General features: G+C 40.3%; 1 protein-coding gene across 1 annotated transcript in view; it reads left to right on the top strand.

The window, feature by feature from the left end:
* Positions 1-21811, top strand: part of ipo8 (importin 8) — a 41927-nt gene that overhangs the window by 4694 nt on the left and 15422 nt on the right. Inside the window, 4 exon segments of the mRNA XM_010886908.5 lie at positions 20256-20345; positions 20453-20547; positions 20705-20789; positions 21592-21726. Of these exon segments, the coding sequence (XP_010885210.1) occupies positions 20256-20345; positions 20453-20547; positions 20705-20789; positions 21592-21726 (405 nt within the window).

Raw genomic sequence — 21811 nt, 5'->3', positions numbered from 1 at the left:
ACAAGATGTTTACAGCCTTTGAGAAGTTCAGCCAACACTATAGCTATCTGTTGTAGGCACATCCTGTACATCCTGTAAGTGAGCAGAGCCGAAACACATAATGGCCTTACTAAATGACTGGATTATACTTAGAATAAGCAATATGATATTATTGTACTATGGAATAAACAACAGTACAACCAATGAAATACAAAACATTAGAAGGTACATCATACATTCCAGCAAGAGCAACAGATTATTATCCAAAAAATCTCTCTCTTACCATTAATCATCATTAAACTAATATTGATTAGATGTAAAACAATCAACAAACTTTTAATAATGCATAAACATTTCTTCCCATATCCTAAGGAATTGGAGGTGACCAATACTTTATTATTCATGTTACAGTCACAAAAACTATTTCAACAAGCAATGATTATAATAATAGTCATGTTTACTTGGTTTCGTTACAGTTGTCATCCATGTCCTTCACATTGATCCCATGTACAACCGCATAACATTCATGTGCCTGTTGTCTAGGTCACTGTCAGTGTAAGTGAGGTTAAGTGGGAGAACTTTGTGTGTTTCATCAGCATCCACCAGCCATTCTCGTGGTGGCATTTCCCGAGGGCCTTTGCCCAATCATGCAGCTCCGCGGTCCTCCTGTAACGGATGGGCTGTTATTTGCTAGACTCCAGTCTTCAGCCCGCCGTGGGCTCGCGCTGAGGTGGCTATTATTTAAGTCCTGCCGTTGGACTATGCTGCTGCTGTTGGTCCCTCGAGGTTCTCCGTTGTTCCTCCCAGCCTCCATGGTCCAGATAATGGCGGAAATACAATGAAGGCAGTGAATGTGACCTTCAGCATGCCCTCCTCGCTACTCCATGGCCATCATGGTGGTTGTCGTCCTGGCATCAGCTGATACATCGTCATCAGGTTCGTATGGCACCTTCCTGCAGTGGCTGGCGTGGACCCACGTAGCTCTCTCAGCAACCTCTCTCAGCAACCTTCATGTCTGGGTGATCAGTAGCACCTGGTATGGTCCCAACCACTTACGCTGATGCCAGTACTTCCTACGGAGGTCCCTCACGACAACCCAGTCACCTGGTTGGATCTTGTGGAGTGGTCCTCAGGGCTCAGGCAGAGCTGCTTTCACCGTAGGAAAAATAGACTTCAACACATTAAATGCGATGCAATAACTCACCATCTTGTCATCGCAGCCTTGCAACGTCAGTCTATTCTGTGGAAAAGGAGTAGTGATCATCCTCATTGCTCTGCCTGTACGCACTTCATGAGGAGAAAGACCCGTGGTGTGATGCTCTCTGCCTCGCATGTACATTAAGGCAAGTGGCATCACTGTTACCCATGACTCTGTCTCAGCCTTCAATTTGGTCAATTTGGTTTTCAGAGTCTGATTAGCTCTCTCAACCAAGCCACCACTGGCCGGTTGAGATAGCTACAATCTGTGCGCAGATCTATCTTCAGACTAGTGGAGATGCATTCAATTACACTATTTACAAAATGGGAGCCATTGTCTAATGTCAAATTTGATGGTAGGCCCCATTCTGGGAATTATTTCCTGCATCAAATTATTTGCGACCACGATGGCTGTGGCATGTTTGCATGGAAATGCTTCTACACACTTAGAGAATGCATCCACCATTACCAGGCAATATTTGTATCCCTGGCATGGAGTATCCACCATTAAGTGCTCAAGGCCTTGGATGGGCCAACATAGGCATCAGTGTGCCCCTACCCACATTGTTTGTCATACAAATCACACATTTTGCACAAAAATGTTCGGCATATAGGGAAAATCTTGATGCAAACCAAAAGTTATGCACAATATTCACAACCCCACCCTTGGAAACATGGTCTTGGCCATGTGCCAACTTAGCAACATGGGGTAACAGGAGCAAGGAAGGATAGGGAGGTCATTAGGACCAACCCAAAGCTTCAGCTTCTGGTCAGAGGAGCATTTCAACCGCTTCCAATAAGAAAACACCACAGTGTCACCGTGTGAGTGTAAGTCAGGAACATCATTAAGAGAGTAAACATCAGTTAGAGGCAGAGAAACCATCTGCAAAATGGGGGAGACAGGGGACGTGGCAGCAGCTTTAGCAGCCATGTCAGCTACAGCATTACCTTTAGAGACGGGATCAGAGGCTTTAGTATGAGCCTGACATTTGCACACAGAAATGGAGTCCGGTAGTAAGATAGAGTCAAGAAGAATAGCAACTAACCTAGAGTGACAGATTGTCTTACCAGATGCTGTTAGGAACCCGCGCTGGCACCACAGCATACCAAAATCATGCACAACCCCAAAGGCATACCTGCTGTCTGTGTAGATATTAACAGACTGATGTTGGGCTAGAATACAGGCTCTAGTGAGCGCAAACAGATCAGCTGCCTGGGCAGATAGGTGTGAGGGCAATCTAGCACTTTCAACAACCTCTAATGCTGAAGTGACGGCATATGCTACCAAGGGCTGAGCCATCCACATAAAACTCAAAATCAGCATTATCAATGGGTGTGTCTGAGAGGTCGGGTCGTGGCTTACTGACTTCTTCCACTATGGCAGCACAGTCGTGAGGGTCTAACCCCTTCCAGATTTTGAGCAAGCGCTGCAGAGAAAAGACAGCTGGAGACCCTTGAGGGAGGATGGACCAGGTCCAACACTTCCCACGGAACGTAAAAGCAAAACAATATTGAGATTCCTTTCCCACAGGAATACTGAAAGATGCGTTAGCCAAATCAATAACGGAAAACCAATTTGTGGTGGGTGGAACATCAGATAAGACAGTGACGGGGTTGGGGATGGCAGGGGAACGAGCATGTATTACTTCATTAACAGGTCTACAAGCTTGAACTAATCACCAATTCCCATTAGCTGTACGGACAGGAAAGATCACAGTGTTACATGGACGATCAGGGCAGAGTATAATGGCACCCCTCCCTACCAGGGAATCATGAACAATAGCGATCCCTTTAGGTCAGCTTCCTTACTAAGAGGGTACTGGGCCTGAACATGGATTTGGGTGACTGTGAGAGGCTGAACGCCCTTCCTTTGTCCAATGTCAAACTTCAGCCCACATCAAGGAAGCTTTAGTGTATCAAGGAAGGCCCCGAAGCAGCAAGGAATCAACAACTGGCAATGATACCATCCACAAAAGAAGCATAGATCTGTCAACACCTTGAACACCCCGCTGGGCCGGTACAGCCCATTAGAATGGAACACACCAAACATGCAATGTGGGGGAGAATTTAGAACCATCTTTCATGGTAATCCAATCATTCACGTCCAGCACAGTTTCCAGCCAGGGGCCAGCATCCTCCCAGTTAACCTGATCTCTTTGCATTGAAATGTGGGGTATCCTATCAATAAAGCTAAGCAATGATTGTTGTTTACTTGTTAATTCGACCACTAATACACAATAGTCTGGTCCTATATACACTCACCTAAAGGATTATTAGGAATACCTGTTCAATTTCTCATTAATGCATTTATCTAATCAACCAATCACATGGCAGTTGCTTCAATGCATTTAGGGGTGTGGTCCTGGTCAAGACAATCTCCTGAACTCCAAACTGAATGTCAGAATGGGAAAGAAAGGTGATTTAAGCAATTTTGAGCGTGGCATGGTTGTTGGTGCCAGACGGGCCGGTCTGAGTATTTCACAATCTGCTCAGTTACTGGGATTTTGACGCACAACCATTTCTAGGGTATACAACGAATGGTGTGAAAAGGGAAAAACATCCAGTATGCGGCAGTCCTGTGTGCGAAAATGCCTTGTTGATGCTAGAGGTCAGAGGAGAATGGGCCGACTGATTCAAGCTGATAGAAGAGCAACTTTGACTGAAATAACCACTTGTTACAACCGAGGTATGCAGCAAAGCATTTGTGAAGCCACAACATGCACAACCTTGAGGCAGATGGGCTACAACAGCAGAAGACCCCACCGGGTACCACTCATCTCCACTACAAATAGGAAAAAGAGGCTACAATTTGCACAAGCTCACCAAAATTGGACAGTTGAAGACTGGAAGAATGCTGCCTGGTCTGATGAGTCTCAATTTCTGTTGAGACATTCAGATGGTAGAGTCAGAATTTGGCGTAAACAGAATGAGAACATGGATCCATCATGCCTTGTTACCACTGTGCAGGCGGGTGGTGGTGGTGTAATGGTGTGGGGGATGTTTTCTTGGCACACTTTAGGCCCCTTAGTGCCAATTGGGCATCGTTTAAATGCCTACCTGAGCATTGTTTCTGACCATGTCCATCCCTTTATGACCATGTCCATCCCTTTATGACCACCATGTACCCATCCTCTGATGGCTACTTCCAGCAGGATAATGCACCATGTCACAAAGCTCGAATTATTTCAAATTGGTTTCTTGAACATGACAATGAGTTCACTGTACTGAAATGGCCCCCACAGTCACCAGATCTCAACCCAATAGAGCATCTTTGGAATGTGGTGGAACGGGAGCTTCGTGCCCTGGATGTGCACCCCACAAATCTCCATCAACTGCAAGATGCTATCCTATCAATATGGGCCAACATTTCTAAAGAATGCTTTCAGCACCTTGTTGAATCAATGCCACATAGAATTAAGGCAGTTCTGAAGGCGAAAGGGGGTCAAACACAGTATTAGTATGGTGTTCCTAATAATCCTTTAGGTGAGTGTACACATTCCAGCATATCACAGTCTCAGACCCTGGTTTGACTAGCCTTTCTGTCCCTAACCAATGGGGAGAAATGAGAAGTGCAATGCAATCCTGCTTCAAGCATGACTGAACTATTTTGTTTCCAGAGAGAGCGCACAATGGAGTAGATTTCAGCAAGGTGCATAAGGTCTGCATCTGGTCGTAAATCCCATGCGTAATGCCAATCTGGACCTGTCTGAATGTCAGACAGCATCAATATATGTGGCTGTGTAATCACAAGACCTGGTTTACAGGTAGCTTTCATGCCCAATATGCACATGAGGTCTCTGCAAGCCAAATTGCAGGGACAACATGTAGATAAAATTAATTTGTGTCAAATTGGAATACCATCTACAGATAAAGGCATAGTTAAGGACTCAATCATCTCTAAACCAGAAGCACCTACAGTGGCACAGTTTCACTTGACATGGGAAAATTCAGCATGGAGTCATGCATGATAACAGACATTGCAGCACCAGTATCTACTAGAAAACTTAAGGGCTTACACATCAGAAGGGTAACACAATGGGTACCTTTTAGATTTGGAAAATCTCTTAAGGAACTGCTTCTGTGAAAATTTGGCAGCTGTCTCTGCTACACTTCAGTTATCCTTAGGTTTATTGAGTGTGACATTGTGTGGTGGTCCTGTCTGCCATCCGCCACCCACAACTTCCTGTCTCTCCGGTTCAGGGCACCCTCTATAAAAGTGACAATGTTTACCGCAATTGTAACATGACTGATCTCTTGTCAGGTCCCCACTCCGTCCCTGTCCACCTCGGCCTCGTCCTCCCCTCTGATTTCTTCCTCTCTTCCGAAAACAACTAGTCCCTCCCCCCTTTCCGCCAAATTTCTGACCTTGTCCCCGATAATACATGAGCTAAGCAGCCTAGAGCTTGGTGCTTTCCTTTTCTTGTTTGGATGTAGCCTTGTTATCACCTGACTGCTGCTGCTGTTCTGCATGTTTACAATGTTCAATCACAGTCTATAGAGGTACTGTCTCCCACCCAATGCAAGTGAGTTTCACAGTTTTGCTCAAAGCAGGCTGGAGGCCATGCACCAAGTCCTTTAGCAGGCTATTATAAGTCTCAGAGCTGGTCAGGCCATTGTATTTCCTGAAATACTTCTCCAACCTGTCTCTGTAATCTTCCAGGAATACTTTAGGACACAACTGTGGATCGCAGACCAATCAGTCACTGTGTGGTAGGCTGTCTTTTTTCTCTCCAGGAGAAGATTAAGTTGAGTTGGTATTCCCCCTCTGTGGACCAGAGAAGGTCCTCATTGAACCCCTCCTGGATGTCTGCCTAGCGTAGTCCTGGAATGTGTGATGTGTGCGGTCTCTGCTCTTAACGGCTTGTACAGACGTACCAACTTGATCATGTGAATCCCAAACTCATCCGAGTCCTTGGTGGGATCTGGCATTTCATTACCAATGTCCTTCAGTTCATCCTGTCTCCAAGTCTTTTGGATGTTGACCTCAGGCATCCATTTGTTATGGCCAGCTTCTCCTTGGACTGATCGTAGCTGTGGGTTAGGGGAAGCCACCAATGGAGCCAGAAGGAAAGCCTGGTCTGGGTTGGCTGATTGTCCGGTCCTGGTAGTCATGGTAGCTGGTTCAGGAGAAGGAATGAAGGTGGTGTGGGAAGAGGGAGTGGAGGCAGACGGAGGGTTAAACCCTGTAGGTGAAAAAAAATTATTCACTGCTCCGTAACTATAGAAGTTAGATGCTTTATTTTTCTTCCACCTTGATATGGATATTCTGCTGCAAATAACGTCTTGTTTGTGTACTTTAATCAACTAGAAGCTCCACAGTTGCGATTACAAAACCACTAGTTGACGCGCAGTGCGTCTAGGTCACACATCTTTATTCATTACTCCGGAACGGTAGAAGTTAGAGGCTTCATTTCTTTTCCACGGGAACAACGACATTCCGCTGCAAATAACATGGTCTCTGTGTACTTTCGTGAACCAGAAGACCCGCTATCGTGATCACAAATATTGATCACCTATAGTCTTTTAGGATTTCAGCAGCAGCCCTAACTAATTATACTTGATCTTTTTCTGTTGTTTAGAAGTCTAAAATACATAAACCAATCCAATGCGAAGTCTATCCATGTCACCTCCCTCCCCAAAAGAGAGAGAGAGAGCAAGTGAGCGCGCCAGGGGGAGAGGCACGTTGCACTTACCGTGCACCCAATAAAGTAATCATGCACTTAGATTGCATTGAAGACGTATTCAATTGCAACAAGCAATTGTTTTGAGAAAAAAAAAAATAAGCCAAACGGTGAAAGAAGTGGAATAAATGATTATGGTAGTGAAAATGGGTCTGGAAAAAAAAAAAAAGTATCCTGAGTTAAAAAAGGGGCTGTCATCTAGTGGTAGCTTTTGGAAGTACAGTGTGACAGAGTAAGTTCAGTGACCCCATTTACAATGATTTTCAGAATGTTTGAGAAAGAAATGTATGTGCACAAGTGTGAAAAATATGGCAGGTGTTAGATTCTGTCCAAGTTTGATCCATGAACAAAATAAATGCAACCAGAAGTCAGGGGAGAGCCTTTATTCAGCATGAGGTTTACGATGATAACCTTCCATAGTTCTTTCATTGTTCTCTCCAAATGCTTACAACGTAAACACAGTCATTTATACCAGGACACATAGGAGGTGGTCAGTGTTCATAGCCAACCATTACACAGACTATTATAGGTCCTACAAAATACCCTTGTATGGCGTATTCCAACCTATGACCCAAGGGTCTATTCAGAGAGTCCTATGACAGTCACATACACAGTTCCTAACAGGTGGTATGGACAGGGTGTTTGGGACCCATCAGTAATGGGACATCACATTTCCTACCTAGTGTCCTACTAGTCCTACTAGTACTCTCATACATTGTGTCATGCTTAATTCAATTACTTTCATGCTCAATATCTATCAGTCCCCCCTTCAATCATGTAACAATTAATCATTACATGTTGATAAAACTAGCTAAATAAAAGTACAGTCCAATTCTTAATGAATTGAAAAGGTCCAAACACTTCTGTAAAAAACAATAAAGAAAAATAATAAAAAGGACTATCTGGCCTATGAGGCTTTATTATTCCTTAAATGAAATGAAAATAAGATGCAGTGGACACAGCTTGCCCAGACACATACCACTGTATGGCACTGCAATCGTAGTGACCATCGTGATCAATCTTTACCATACACATCAAGTCCCAGGCTACTATCAGTCTAACCTGTGTCCAACAGAAACAGACCTAACATGACAGATTAATGAAATGCATAGTTAATTCCCTTTAAGCCCTTTAAACAATCAAAGTCCCCCCTTGTCCATATCATGATTAATGCATCAACATCATACCAACAACCCAACATATCCTGAACGTAACACAACACTCAACTCCAATGAATGTTCTAGTGACAGTTTCTACCTTTGAAAAGGAATATGGCACTAATAAACATGTCAGGATAGCTGTTGTAATCATGACTATGAAGCAACTTCACAAAAAGACAAGTATCAATGACCGATATTTGGGTAGTGATCATATGTAGGTCCATCTGCCTTGTGAGGACTTAACATATATACATAAGAGATCAAAATACCAGTCTCTTTAGGAAAATTATTGATTGTTAGGAATGACCCTAGATTCTCATCAAATGTCCTGTAGTTCTAGTCTTCAGTCTTCTCTGTCTTGCATCAGTGATGTAAAGTTTCAATATCAGTTATTGCAGTCAGTGTGATGTGGACCCAGCAAATTGCCTGGTTGTCCTAACAAGTCAGTTTAGGTGTGTAGTGGAATAGTGAGTTTCCAAAACTTCACTCATTCAAGATTAACACCACAACAGTGTCTTCCACTGTGATGGGACCATGTGACCTTTCCAATCAACTGGCCCGTGGTACTCTGACCTTTAGTATGTGTAGTCCTTCATTACTCAGGTGGATTCTCCTCTCATCTTGCTGTTGATGATTCATACACTCAGTTGTCTGTGTTCAGTTAGTGATGTGATGTATCATCAGAAAAGGGGTTGTGATGTCCTGATCTGTTGAACGTATAACTACAAAACAACGATTAGTGTGGTTCAACAGTCCATCGGACTTTCATCCACTGGGTATGGTTCCGTCAACTCCCAACAATGAAGACAATGGATCAGTCCTGGAAACTTGTGGATCTCAGAAGTTCCATCATCAGAGTGAAGCATACACCCCTATTCAGACAGGTTTCCATAAAAGTCTATGTCAAATTACCCTTTCCATCCAGAACTGGCTTGGTTGTTTTATGACTCCTTGTGCTATATTAATGCCCGATAGCAGCTAGCAGTGGAATAAAATTGTCAGACTTGACTTTGCTTAGCCAAATCAGAAATGGTTACATCTATGCTATTCCACCATTAAAATGTTAGACCTTACGTCAAACAAACAGTTTCCAAATAAACAATTAAAACAAATCCTAAGAATAGAATATGTTAAACATAGCAGATTCCAATGCACCATTATAACTATGCAAACAGAAAAAATACTAAATGTTCATGTAACTCCTTTTAAGTACCAATTTGATTTGCTTTGAGCCCTAAGCTCAACTCTTTCCAATCATAATCAATGATCATATCATACATCCCCCCTGCTTTCACTTCATTAAGTCAACGGAAAGCGACACCATGAGTGAAAGCAGAATCATGGCGAATATGGCCACAGGAGGCGCCATCCTGAGCCTACACTGGCCATCATTTTGGGACGGACATGTAAAAATAGAGAACTGGTAACAGGGATGGATCTAGAATCCATTCAATATGGAATTGCATACTGTATATTCATCAAAAACAACAAAGTGGAAATGTTAAAAACACAAACATTCACTAACATAATCAAAGACATCAATGTGCACCAGTCTTGTGCGAAGGAATTATAAACCATATAACCCAGTGACACCTTTGTCTTACAGAGCTAAACAGCTCTCATATTCTTTAAATGGCTATCATGAATTTAGAATACCCTGAAGTTTCTTGGCACATGCCTAACTAAATTGGTTTGCCCACTAGGGGATAAGCTGAGCACCTAAGTTGTAGGAGAAAAAACTCCAGCCCATGTTCCAGTGGTATACCTACTGCAACCACCAGGGCGATTGTATTAGCATATCTACAGCACCCAAATTTAGCATTTTCAAAGGCAACGACCAAACTACCTTGTGACAAACAATGTCTTGATTAACCTTCTGCATTTAAGTAAAATTCTCCAACTTTGATTCATTTTTATTCCAAATAGTTGCATTCAGCCAAACACTAAATCACAACTTATATTTGACCACGTCTGTGGTTCTATTGACATTGAAATGACTCTGTCATCAACAATGGAGGATGACTTTTGGTCAAAAGTCATGCATTTCAATGTTAAAGCTATTGGGTAGAAAATGTCTCTAACCTCTACTCAATGTTTGATCATCCCAAAACTGAATTTGCTTACGTTGAGGAAATTACCACAGTTGAGACCAGTCTGAACACTCAACTTTAACCCTTAGAAATAGGCTACCCTGATTTAATGGGAGAGGTTGTTTGGGGTCGTCCTAGGGGTCTGCCCCCCTTCCTGGAGCCCTTGGCTTCACCCACTCATGGCAAGCCATAAATAAAGGTCAAATGGATTATTTAAAATGTATATGAAATTTAGGTTTCCACATATAAAAAATCCATACATGGTCCTCAGACTGTCTGTAGCAACATATGTTATTCTTTCAAATTAGCCGATATCCTTTGTTAAGTGAAGGTTCAGATTTACTGTTTTGTTCGCAGTTAGTAAAAATATGCTTGTCATATCTATACAATAACTTAACAATCTGGTGGATATTCCAAAACATTGGTGAAAATTGTGACTAAACCAAAAACAGACATGACCACCCAAGTAAGCCTGTGTTACTCTCGCTATCCCAGGGTGTGGGGGTGTGTGGGGGTGTTGGCTCAAGCACTCCTCCCCCCTGTGCTGCTCTCTGAACCAAGGGACCATTTTAGTCAGTCAACTTTTTAGTATCTAACTTGCTCTATAAACACAAATGTCATCTTAGTTGTAAGAGAAACACAAAAAACTAACAAATTCAAATGTTCCTAATTAACCAAAGCCAATTCAACATTCAAAATAAAATATAAAATGTTATTGTAGGGGATAAACTCGCTTTTGGCAGTTTTCACCCTTTTTGTCATAATTTTAGACTTTAATCTCAATCTTTTGTCTAAAACCAATGTATAACATACATTAGAATCAAATTCAGTGCACATGGAAAGCCATGTGTCTACTTCAAAAAAATATTACCCTATGTGTATTGTTTCCCTCTCACCAGTTGTCCTGTGACAAGGCAGAGAACACACACACATTCCAACTTGGGGGAAACCCTCTGTAAAGGCTTATGGCTGTTTTGGATTCATATTCAATCCTCATGGGACACAGCGTGTCTTCTTAACATTAAAGATTATCACCATGTGGATTCTTCATTCTATCACTGATATAATATTAAGGAGAGAGAACACACAATATTTTAACCTTTTGTAAGAAAACCATGAGACTATTCTACCAGATTACAAAATCATCATTGTACCAATTTCTAATTTATCACTAGGGTTAGATGTACCCACGTGTTAAAGCCTGTAGTGTGACACTCCTTGAGGCCTTACGGTTTTAAACATTATCATCAATGCAATAAATACGTTTGATTTAAATGTACATAGTGAACATGACAAAGCACAACAAAACAGGCTATTCCTTGAATACCTATTAAAACATGTTCAAGCATGACAGAACAAAACAGGCTATTTCCAATGCTTATTAAAACATGCTATACACCATCAAAGTGCCTTCAAATTAATATTCACTTGAATAAGCATGGTCATTATCAAGGGAAGTGATCAGATTTCCTTGATAAGTTCCAGCTCTACTCAATATTTAGGTTCGATAAATTTTTGTAAACATATTTAAAACTCTTAATCAATGATTATAAGCTCACGTCAGTTCCCGGTATCACCAGGAAATCCTCTGTCTTTGATTCCTGAATTCCATACATGGGAGATCTTTCCTTGCTGCTGATCGGAATGTGGGTAGAATGTCTCATGTTCCAACTGTCTGTGCATCCTGTCCTTTTCCTTTGGTTCTTCTTTTTCTTGCGACACTCATCCTGCCAATGTCCAATGATTCCACAATAGTGACATGATCATGATTTCTTTTTCAATGGGCTTTGAGTGTCTTTAGATGTTGTTCCTGCTTTCAATGTTTCCAGTTCCTTTTTCCAACTTATCCAGTTCAGCCATTTGTTCAGCCGACGCCGGAACACATTTTTGAGGAATTTATCATTCCATTTTTCAATTTCTGATAACACAATCATTGACCACTGTGTTTTTTGTAATTCATCAGGCATTCTTTGAAATTCTTCCCATATTTTCTGTATATCAAAAAAACTCCAAAAATCTTCTTCTGGAACAATGGCATATTTTTGAATTATCTCTTGGTGACAGTCATCTATTTTCAAATTATTTTTGATCTCATAGGCCAAGGATTTCACCATTTTCTAAATTACAACGGGAGGGCTGCAGTCCCTGTATTTACCACATTGTTTAAAGATGTCTTTTTCTTCCCCTTACTTGTACAAGATTTAAATTATTACTACATACGCGTCAACCTGCTATCCAAATAACAAGGACTTCTAGATGAATACCGAAGCTTTACACTAAACAGTGGCCTATATTAGGACTTTACACATGTGTCACTTACTACTCAGTCTAGTAAGTACTTCCCATCACAACAAGGAAGATTTAGCAAGGACTTCTAGATTACTTAACGAAGATTTATCTTCTTCTGTGGAATCTCTGGACTAAGACTAACAACACATCTTTCAGTGTCAACGTAAGTCTTGCGTGTCCTCACCACAGGTTTCCATTGCCTAAAAGTGACATTTCTAGGTCTTCTTATTGTTCCAGATGTGTTCATTTGGATACTCATGCTGATTTAACTGACTTGTTCTTTTAGAGTGGTTTGACTCACCATTCAGAGTGAAATCCATCTATCCGGGTCACGGCACCATGCTGTTAGATTCTGTCCAAGTTTGATCCATGAACAAAATAAATGCAACCAGAAGTCAGGGGAGAGCCTTTATTCAGCATGAGGTTTACGATGATAACCTTCCATAGTTCGTTCATTGTTCTCTCCAAATGCTTACAACGTAAACACAGTCATTTATACCAGGACACATAGGAGGTGGTCAGTGTTCATAGCCAACCATTACACAGACTATTATAGGTCCTACAAAATACCCTTGTATGGCGTATTCCAACCTATGACCCAAGGGTCTATTCAGAGAGTCCTATGACAGTCACATACACAGTTCCTAACAGGTGGTATGGACAGGGTGTTTGGGACCCATCAGTAATGGGACATCACATTTCCTACCTAGTGTCCTACTAGTCCTACTAGTACTCTCATACATTGTGTCATGCTTAATTCAATTACTTTCATGCTCAATATCTATCACAGGTTTATTGTATTATTTTATAAATTCAAAACCATTCAACTTGTACTTATTCTGAACCACTGGGGGTATCCAAATGTAATGTAAAACAGGCTACCTATTATATTTTACTATTTTATTTCAATATAAAAACAAAATGTGCACTTGCGTTTTTACATTTTTCTGACTTTCACATTATTACTCAAGTAAATGTTTCAAAAAATGAATTATTCCTCATGTAAATGTTTCATCTAGCTGAGGGTCTGCAGAATCCCAGAATATAAAGCACTTCCTTCTACTATAAAGGATGACCATTTTAGAAGCCAAAATGTCAAGATAGTGACAGGCAGACTTTGGCAACAGGTCAGGAACATGATTTGGTGTAAAAAGAGCATCCCAGAGAGGATGAGACTTTCAGAAGTAAAGATGGGGAGGGGTTCACCACTCTGTGAAAGACTGCATGTGCAAATAGTGCAACAATTTAAGAATAAAGTTTCTCAATGTAAAATTGCAAAGTGTTTGGGGATCAAATCATCATCATATATAAGATTCAGATAATCTGGAGAAATCTCTGTACATAAGGAACAAGGCCAAAAACAATATTGGATGGCCATGATCTTTGAGCCGTCAGGCAGCACTGCATTAAAAACAGACACGATTCTGTAGTGGAAATCACTGCATGGGCTCAGAAACACTTCCAAAAATTATTTTGAGCACAGTTTGTCACTGCATCCACAAATGCAAGTTAAAACTGTACCATGCAAAGAAGAAACCATATATAAACAAGATCCAGAAACGCCACAGACTTCTCTGGGCCCAGGCTCATTTAAGGTGGACTGAGGTGAAGTGGACAACGTTCCTGTCGTGTGATGAATAAAACGTTGGAATTATTTTTGGGAATCATGGACAGCGTGTCCTCCAGGCTAAAGAGGATCGCGACCATCTGTCTGGTTATCAGCACACAGTTCTAAAGCCAGCAACCATAATGGTATGGGGGTGCATTAGTTCACATGCCGTGAGTGACTTGCACTTCTGTGAAGGCACAATTAATGCTGAACAGCATACAGGATTTGGAGCAACATATAGTGAGGGGAATTTTTTTTTTCATCCCCTGCTGATTTTGTACGTTTGCCCACTGACAAAGAAATGATCTGTCTATAATTTCTATGGTAGGTTTATTTGAACAGTGATAGACAGAATAACAAAAAACTAAATCCAGAAAAATGAAATAAGTATTTGATCCCCTCTCAATCAGAATGTCCACAGAAGCAAGCCAATCAATCAGATTTAGAACTCTCCACCATGACCAAGACCAAAGAGCTGTCCAAGGATGTCAGGGACAAGATTGTAGACCTACACAAGGCTGGAATGGGCTTCAAGACCATCGCCAAGCAGCTTGGTGAGAAGGTGACAACAGTCACCAAGAAAACAATTGGTAACACTACGTCGGGAAGGACTGAAATCCTGCAGTGCCCGCAAGGACCTCCTGCTCAAGAAAGCACATGTACAGGCCCATCTGAAAATGATAGACAGATCATTTCTTCGTCAGTGGGCCAACGTACAAAATCAGCAGGAGATCAAATACTTTTTTCCCATTGTGTTATCCTGTATGCTGCCATCCAGACTATGTCTTTTTCAGGGAAGGCTTTGCTTATTTCAGCAAGACAGTGCCAAACCACATCCTGCGCATTACAACAGCATGGTTTTGTAGTAAAAGAGTCTGGTTGTTAAACTGGCCTGTCTGCAGTCCAGACCTGTCAGCCACTGAAAACATTTGGCGCATTATGAAACGAAAAATACGACAAGGAGACCCTGGACAGTTGAAAAGCCGAAATCCTATATCAAGCAAGAATGGGAAAACATTTAACGTTTAAAACAACAGCAATTGGTCTCCTCATTTCCCAAACACTTACAGAGTATTGTTAAAGGAAGTGTTGCAATACAGTGGTAAACATGCCCCTGTCCCAACTTTTTTGAAACGTGTTGCTGGCATTAAATTCAAAATGGGCATATATAAAAAAAAAAAATGGAATTTCTGTTTCAACATTGGATATTTTGTCTTTGTACTATTATCTATTCAATCTATGGGAGTAAATGATTCACACATCATTGCATTCAGTTTTTTCTTTTACATTTTTGCCAACTTTTTTGGGAACAGGGTTTTTATATGTGTGTGTGTGTGTGTGTGTGTGTGTGTGTGTGTGTGTGTGTGTGTGTGTGTGTGTGTGTGTGTGTGTGTGTGTGTATATATGTATGTATATATATGTGTGTGTGTGTGTGTGTGTGTGTGTGTGTGTGTATATATATATATATATATATATATATATATATATATATATGTGTGTATATATGTATGACCTTTTCTTTCTAACAAACATATACAACCTTTTGTAAAATCATTTCAAATTCTACAAATATTGAGTTACCCACATTAGTTACATGCTACACATCTGAATACAAAGCCATGTGGCAAGTTATTTAAATAATTACAACTATATTTCCTAATATATTTTTATGCATATTATTTTTAAACATGACATATGAAGCATGTAACTAATCTTTTGTGTTCAGAATTAGCAGTGCATAAGTAGATTTTTGTTGTTACATGTAAGGCATTCAAATATTTAAACCTGTTTCTTTTGGCTGAATTATCTTTTTGTTGGGGTTATACTTACTATAAGTGTGGAAAAGAAAGGTAAATGACTAGGTCAAATTCTTGTCATGTGGATATGAATAATTTAAAAACAATTTATTCAGGTGAATTAAGTGACCAAGCTATAATAGGAAAATATTTGTATAACTATAAGATATGAATAGGTCTACCTCTGAGAGGTGCAGTGAAGGAACACACCAGATTTGATTGTTGATCTCTAGCTCATATCGACAGGGTGATATTAAAACATGATACAAAGGATACATTCATTTGAAATCTGGTCTGCCAACAAGTAAATTACTTTTATGTGTACTGGAATGGAATAAATTGAAAAAAGAGAACTATTGAGACATCAGATTCTGAAAGAAACAGCTTTAACACGAATCTAAAAATGTATATGTTTGTTTCACAAAATAAAAACTGTCTGTATACCTGTTACTCATTTGCAGGGAAATGTATTAAACGTTTGAAAAAAAAAAAAAAAAAGTGTTCATGCAATCATCGGAATTGCTCTTTTCCGATGGTCCCCGAACTATGGATGCGCCAGGCAACTAATAGCGTTCTGAACGCGTGTTTGGTGGTATACTTTACGCATGTTAAAAGCATGTGAAAAACGGCCATAACAAGCTTTGCCAGTAAATGCACTATAGACGTTTTCAGTGACTATTTACATGTTTTCAACGCGTGTGTAAAGAAAAAACAGGTGAAAACACCGCTTGTAAATGACACCCAAACACTTGTTTTCAACGGCATAAAAACTAAATGCCCATTCAGAATAAAACGATATGAACCCTTTGGCTTTCCATACCTGTCGGCGTGTACTTGCCCGAGTGTGCGTGCCAGCGTCTGCCTGTATGTATGTGTGTGCGTATGCGTGTGCCTGTTTACAAATTATTTTTGTAGATAAAAATTGAAGGCAACAAAACAATGAAATTGCACATACGGAATCATGTTGCAACCAAAACACTGTTAAACAGATCAAAAATAAATGTCATATTGTAGATTTTTCAAAGTATCCACGCTTTGCCTTGATGACATCTTTGCAGACTCTGCATTTTCTCAACCAGCTTCATGAGGTATTCACCTCCAATGAATTTCAATTAACAGGTGTGACTTGTTAAGTTAATTTGTTGGATCTCTTTCCTTGATGTGTCAGGGTGGGTATATCAAGTGTTTCAAGCTAGGGTTGGTATACAGTGGGGAGAACAAGTATTTGATACACTGCCGATTTTGCAGGTTTTCCCACTTACAAAGCATGTAGAATTCTGTAATTTTTATCATAGGTACTCTTCAACTGTGAGTGACGGAATCTAAAACAAAAATCCAGAAGATCTCATTGTATGATTTTTAGTAATGAATTTGCATTTTATTGCATGACATAAGTATTTGATACATAAGAAAAGCAGAACTTAATATCTGGTATAGAAACCTTTGTTTGCAATTACAGAGATCGTACATTTCCTGTAGTTCTTGACCAGGTTTACACACACTGCAGCAGGGATGTTGGTCCACTCCTCCATACAGACCTTCTCCAGATCCTTCAGGTTTCAGGTCTGTCGCTGGGCAATACAGACTTTCAGCTCCCTCCAGATGTTCTATTGGGTTCAGGTCTGGAGACTGGCTAGGCCACTCCAGGACCTTGAGATGCTTCTTACACTCCTTAGTTGCCCTGGCTGTGTGTTTCGGGTCGTTGTCATGCTGGAAGACCCAGCCACGACCCATCATCAATGCTCTTACTGAGGGAAGGAGGTTGTTGGCCAAGATCTCGCGATACATGGCCCCATCCATCCTCCCCTCAATACGGTGCAGTCGTCCTGTCCCCTTTGCAGAAAAGCATCCCCAAAGAATGAGTTTAGACCAAAAAGCTCTATTTTTGTCTCATCAGAGCACATGACCTTCTCCCATTCCTCCTCTGGATAATCCAGATGGTCATTGGCAAACTTCAGAAGGGCCTGGACATGCGCTGGCTTGAGCAGGGGGACCTTGCGTGCGCTGCAGGATTTTAATCCATGACGGCGTAGTGTGTTACTAATGGTTTTCTTTGAGACTGTGGTCCCAGCTCTCTTCAGGTCATTGACCAGGTCCTGCCGTCTAGTTCTAGGCTGATCCCTCACCTTCCTCATGATCATTGATGCCCCACGAGGTGAGATCTTGCATGGAGCCCCAGACCGAGGGAGATTGACCGTCATCTTGAACTTCTTCCATTTTCTAATAATTCTGCCAACAGTTGTTGCCTAGATATCTTTACACAGCTCTCTGGTCTTGGCCATTGTGGAGAGGTTGGAGTCTTCTTAAAGAAAAACTAACAGGTCTGTGAGAGCCGGAATTCTTACTGGTGGGTAGGTGATCAAATACTTATGTCATGCAATAAAATGCAAATTAATTATTTAAAAACCATACAATGTGATCTCACAATTGAAGTGTATTCATGATAAAAATTACCGCCATCTACATGCTTTGTAGGAAAACCTGCAATATTGGCAGTGTATCAAATACTTGTTCTCCCCACTGTACAAGACCATCATTATGTCTGTCCTATAGTAGTCCATATTATGACAAGAACTGCTCAAATTAGCAAAGAAAAATGACAGTCAGTCAATCCAGAATTCAAGACCATTGAACATTTCTTCAAGTGCAGTTGAAAAAACCCTCAAACGCTATGACTTAACTGGCTTTCAAGAGGATCACCATAAGAATGGATGACCCTGTTCATCAGAGTTACCAGTGTCAGAAATTGGCAACCGCTGTGTCTTTGTAAAATATAAATGTTGATTTGTTTAACACTTTTTTTTTAATTGTAACATGATTCCATGTGTTGTTTTTGATGTCTTGATAATTATTCTAGTACATGGAAAATAGTAAAATATAAGGAAATATCCTTCAATGTCTGGGTTGTCCAAACCAAGGTTATTATAGTTTTGCATTTTTTATTAGTTTTTATTTAGTTTTGACTTTTTGTTTTCAAATTCAGTTTAGTTTTAATTCGTTTTTAAAGTGGGTTTGCTAGTTTAGTTTTTATTTTTTGAAAATGCTTAGTTTTAGTTTAGTTTTTATTAGTGTTATTTTTAGTCTTTTTTTGTAATATGGGCTATTTGTCAGGAGCAAGATTCAAAAAGGTCAGAAAAAGTATTGTGTAATAATAACTCAACAAAAACTATGTTGTTTAGGGGCAAAGTGTTATGATATGTATAGCACTAGTTTTGTTATGACCTTTGCCAAGAGCATAGATAGAACTCAAAATGCAGATGAAGTTTTTAGCCATCTGATCGCTATTTAGTAGATTTGCTTTAATGTTTTGAAAAAAGTATCTGAAAGGGATAGTTAAAATAATTTATTCGTTAATGTTACAAAGAACTTTATTATATTAAATATGGTTCACGCCTTCACAAAATATACACATTTAACACCCTAGAGGCCTACCCAATTCACATCCCATGGAAATTCCTTTAACGTTAACGTTACCTCTTACAAAATCCACATGCCGTACCAAAAATCTTACGTTACACATCTTCTAAACAGAATTAACACTCTATAAAAATACCACAGCTGTACAATTTTCACACCCTATTCTAAATTTATACAATAGCCTTCTACCTACTCATCTGGATTGAAGCAGCAAACATTCAGTGTAAAAGTAAAAATTACATAACATTATTTAATATTTGACTCACAGCTTATAGTGTTTTGACATCGACAACCCAAGTGCATTTTACCTCAAACTTGCGACTAGTTAACTTTCTAAAGAAGGCGCAATCGCTTCTCGGGTAGACATTAACAAACTGACAAAATTATATTCAGAATTACAAATATTTTTATACTACTTTTTAATGTGTGATTGTTTAAAGGTGTTCACGAGATACCAACCTTTCGCGAACTTGCTTCAACGTCATGGAGACGCGGTGTGCACGGAGGGGAGGGGTGTGTGTATGTGAGTGACAGAGAGACGGAGGGAGAGCAGGGAAAGGAAACACAGCTGAGCGAATACTCTGCGTGTTTTAAATAGCGTTAAAAAAGTAAAGACATTGACAAAGACGAAAACTAAGAACATTTACTCTATAATTTTATTTTATTTTAGTTAGTTTTGTCAACCACACATTACAGTTTTAGTTAGTTATCGTTTTTTTGTCATGCCTCGTTTTTATTTTTATTTCAGTTAACGACAATGTTTTTTCACACCTAGTTTTCGTTTTTTTGGTCGTTTTCGTTAACGATTATAACCTTGGTCCAAACTTGACTGCATTTACATTTTATTTTGCAGACGCTTTCTGGAGTGACTTTCAATTGCGTTATTTTTAAGGTGTCTTGAAGAAGCCACATTTGACAATCATAATAAGTACATTTTCCTTTACCGAAGCCATTAGTTGGTAGACTGGTACAGTATGGGTGTGCAGGTATGTGCACGATGTGTTTTTGTTTGACATTAATACAGTCTCTTTTTACAGTACTCTCTGCCACTTCAGCTGATTAACAATACGGTTATGACCCAGTGGATGGAGATCCTCAGAGCTGTCATGGACAGAGATGTCCCGCCAGTAGGTTTTCCTTAATTTTGTGAAGCTGTTGTTGTCTGCTAATTCTGTCATGTTTTCTTAGTGAATGGGAATAGTGAAAAGGTTGTCCGTGTGTGTCTGCTTGCTAGGAGACGTTGGAGGTGGACGAGGATGACCGTCCTGACTTGGTGTGGTGGAAGTGTAAAAAGTGGGCCTTACGCATTACCACAAGGCTGTTCGAGAGGTCAGGGGGCGCCAGCAGTGTATTTGTGTTGATAAAATTTAGGGTGTTCCCTTGTATATTATTATTTAGTATATTGTTATTTCTGACTGTACACAGTGTATATCAAAATTATTTTGATCATGATCTCAGCCTTTTCTTCACCACTCTTATTTTGTAGGTATGGAAGCCCAGGCAACGTTACAAAGGAGTACTTTGAGTTTGCAGATTTTTTCTTGAAGACGTACGCTGTGGGCATCCAGCAGGTACAACTTCATCTAACTCAAGTAGACTCTAAGCCTAAACGTGTTCACTCAGTTGGCAATTTAGATTGTACACCACCCGGCTCACGATAATGGATTGCTACCATCGATAGTGAGTTACGTGGCCCTTTGCTTGCTATTTAAAGCAGGCAGACCTGCATCAAAGTGTTCAATCACTGTTCAGTTTAATGATAATCTGTACCCAGCATGCCGGTTCCAGTATCACAGAAATAGTGGCCCTCCTAGGCTTTTCACGACCATGTCAGTTCATGGAAAATCATGTGACAATCTAAAAAACAAATAGTAAGCTGCATTTCTGTAGGACAAAATGGTTTGCTGATGACAGATGTCCAAGGAAAATAACAAAAATCTGATAAAAATACATGTATGACGGCAAAGTCAAGGGTCTGTAGAACAGCATCTCTAAACAAACATGGATGGTCTTTGTCAAGGATGGGCTTACTGTAGCTTACTGTAGTTGAATTAAATGTTTTATTTTGAGTCCAGAGTTACAGTAGTAGATTTTCATTTGTCCTTGTATGTCCCATCTGGTACTAAATGGGTGTACCTAATAAACTGGCCACTGATTGTAGATTTTGATTTGTTTGTGTTTGCATTAACAGATGTAGATTTGCATATGTGCTTCTGTGTGGGTAGCTAGGATACCCACCTTTTCATTGAGTACCTGAAATAATTCCACTGCCACTACCTCTGGCTGTTGTTCTTTTTTTAACCTTTTTTAATTTTGTGTAGTTTCAACCCATACAGTCTGAAAATATCACTGACTCTGGGCGGTCTCCTTCAGGTCCTGTTAAAAGTGGTGGACCAGCACAGACAGAAGCAGTATGTCACGCCACATGTCCTCCAGAAGTCTCTGAATTACCTGAACCAGGGTCTGTCTCACTCTCTCACTTGGAAGCACATGAAGCCTCACATGCAGGTGAGTATGCACACACACCCTCACTTAACTACATGTACCAGTTTCGCTATGAATCCTGTACCTATGTGACTTAATTATAATGATT

Source organism: Esox lucius, chromosome 23, assembly GCF_011004845.1.
Source record: "Esox lucius isolate fEsoLuc1 chromosome 23, fEsoLuc1.pri, whole genome shotgun sequence".
Lineage (NCBI taxonomy): Eukaryota > Metazoa > Chordata > Actinopteri > Esociformes > Esocidae > Esox > Esox lucius.
The sequence above is the reverse complement of the archived record's forward strand: the minus strand, read 5'-3'. Positions and strand labels throughout refer to the sequence as shown.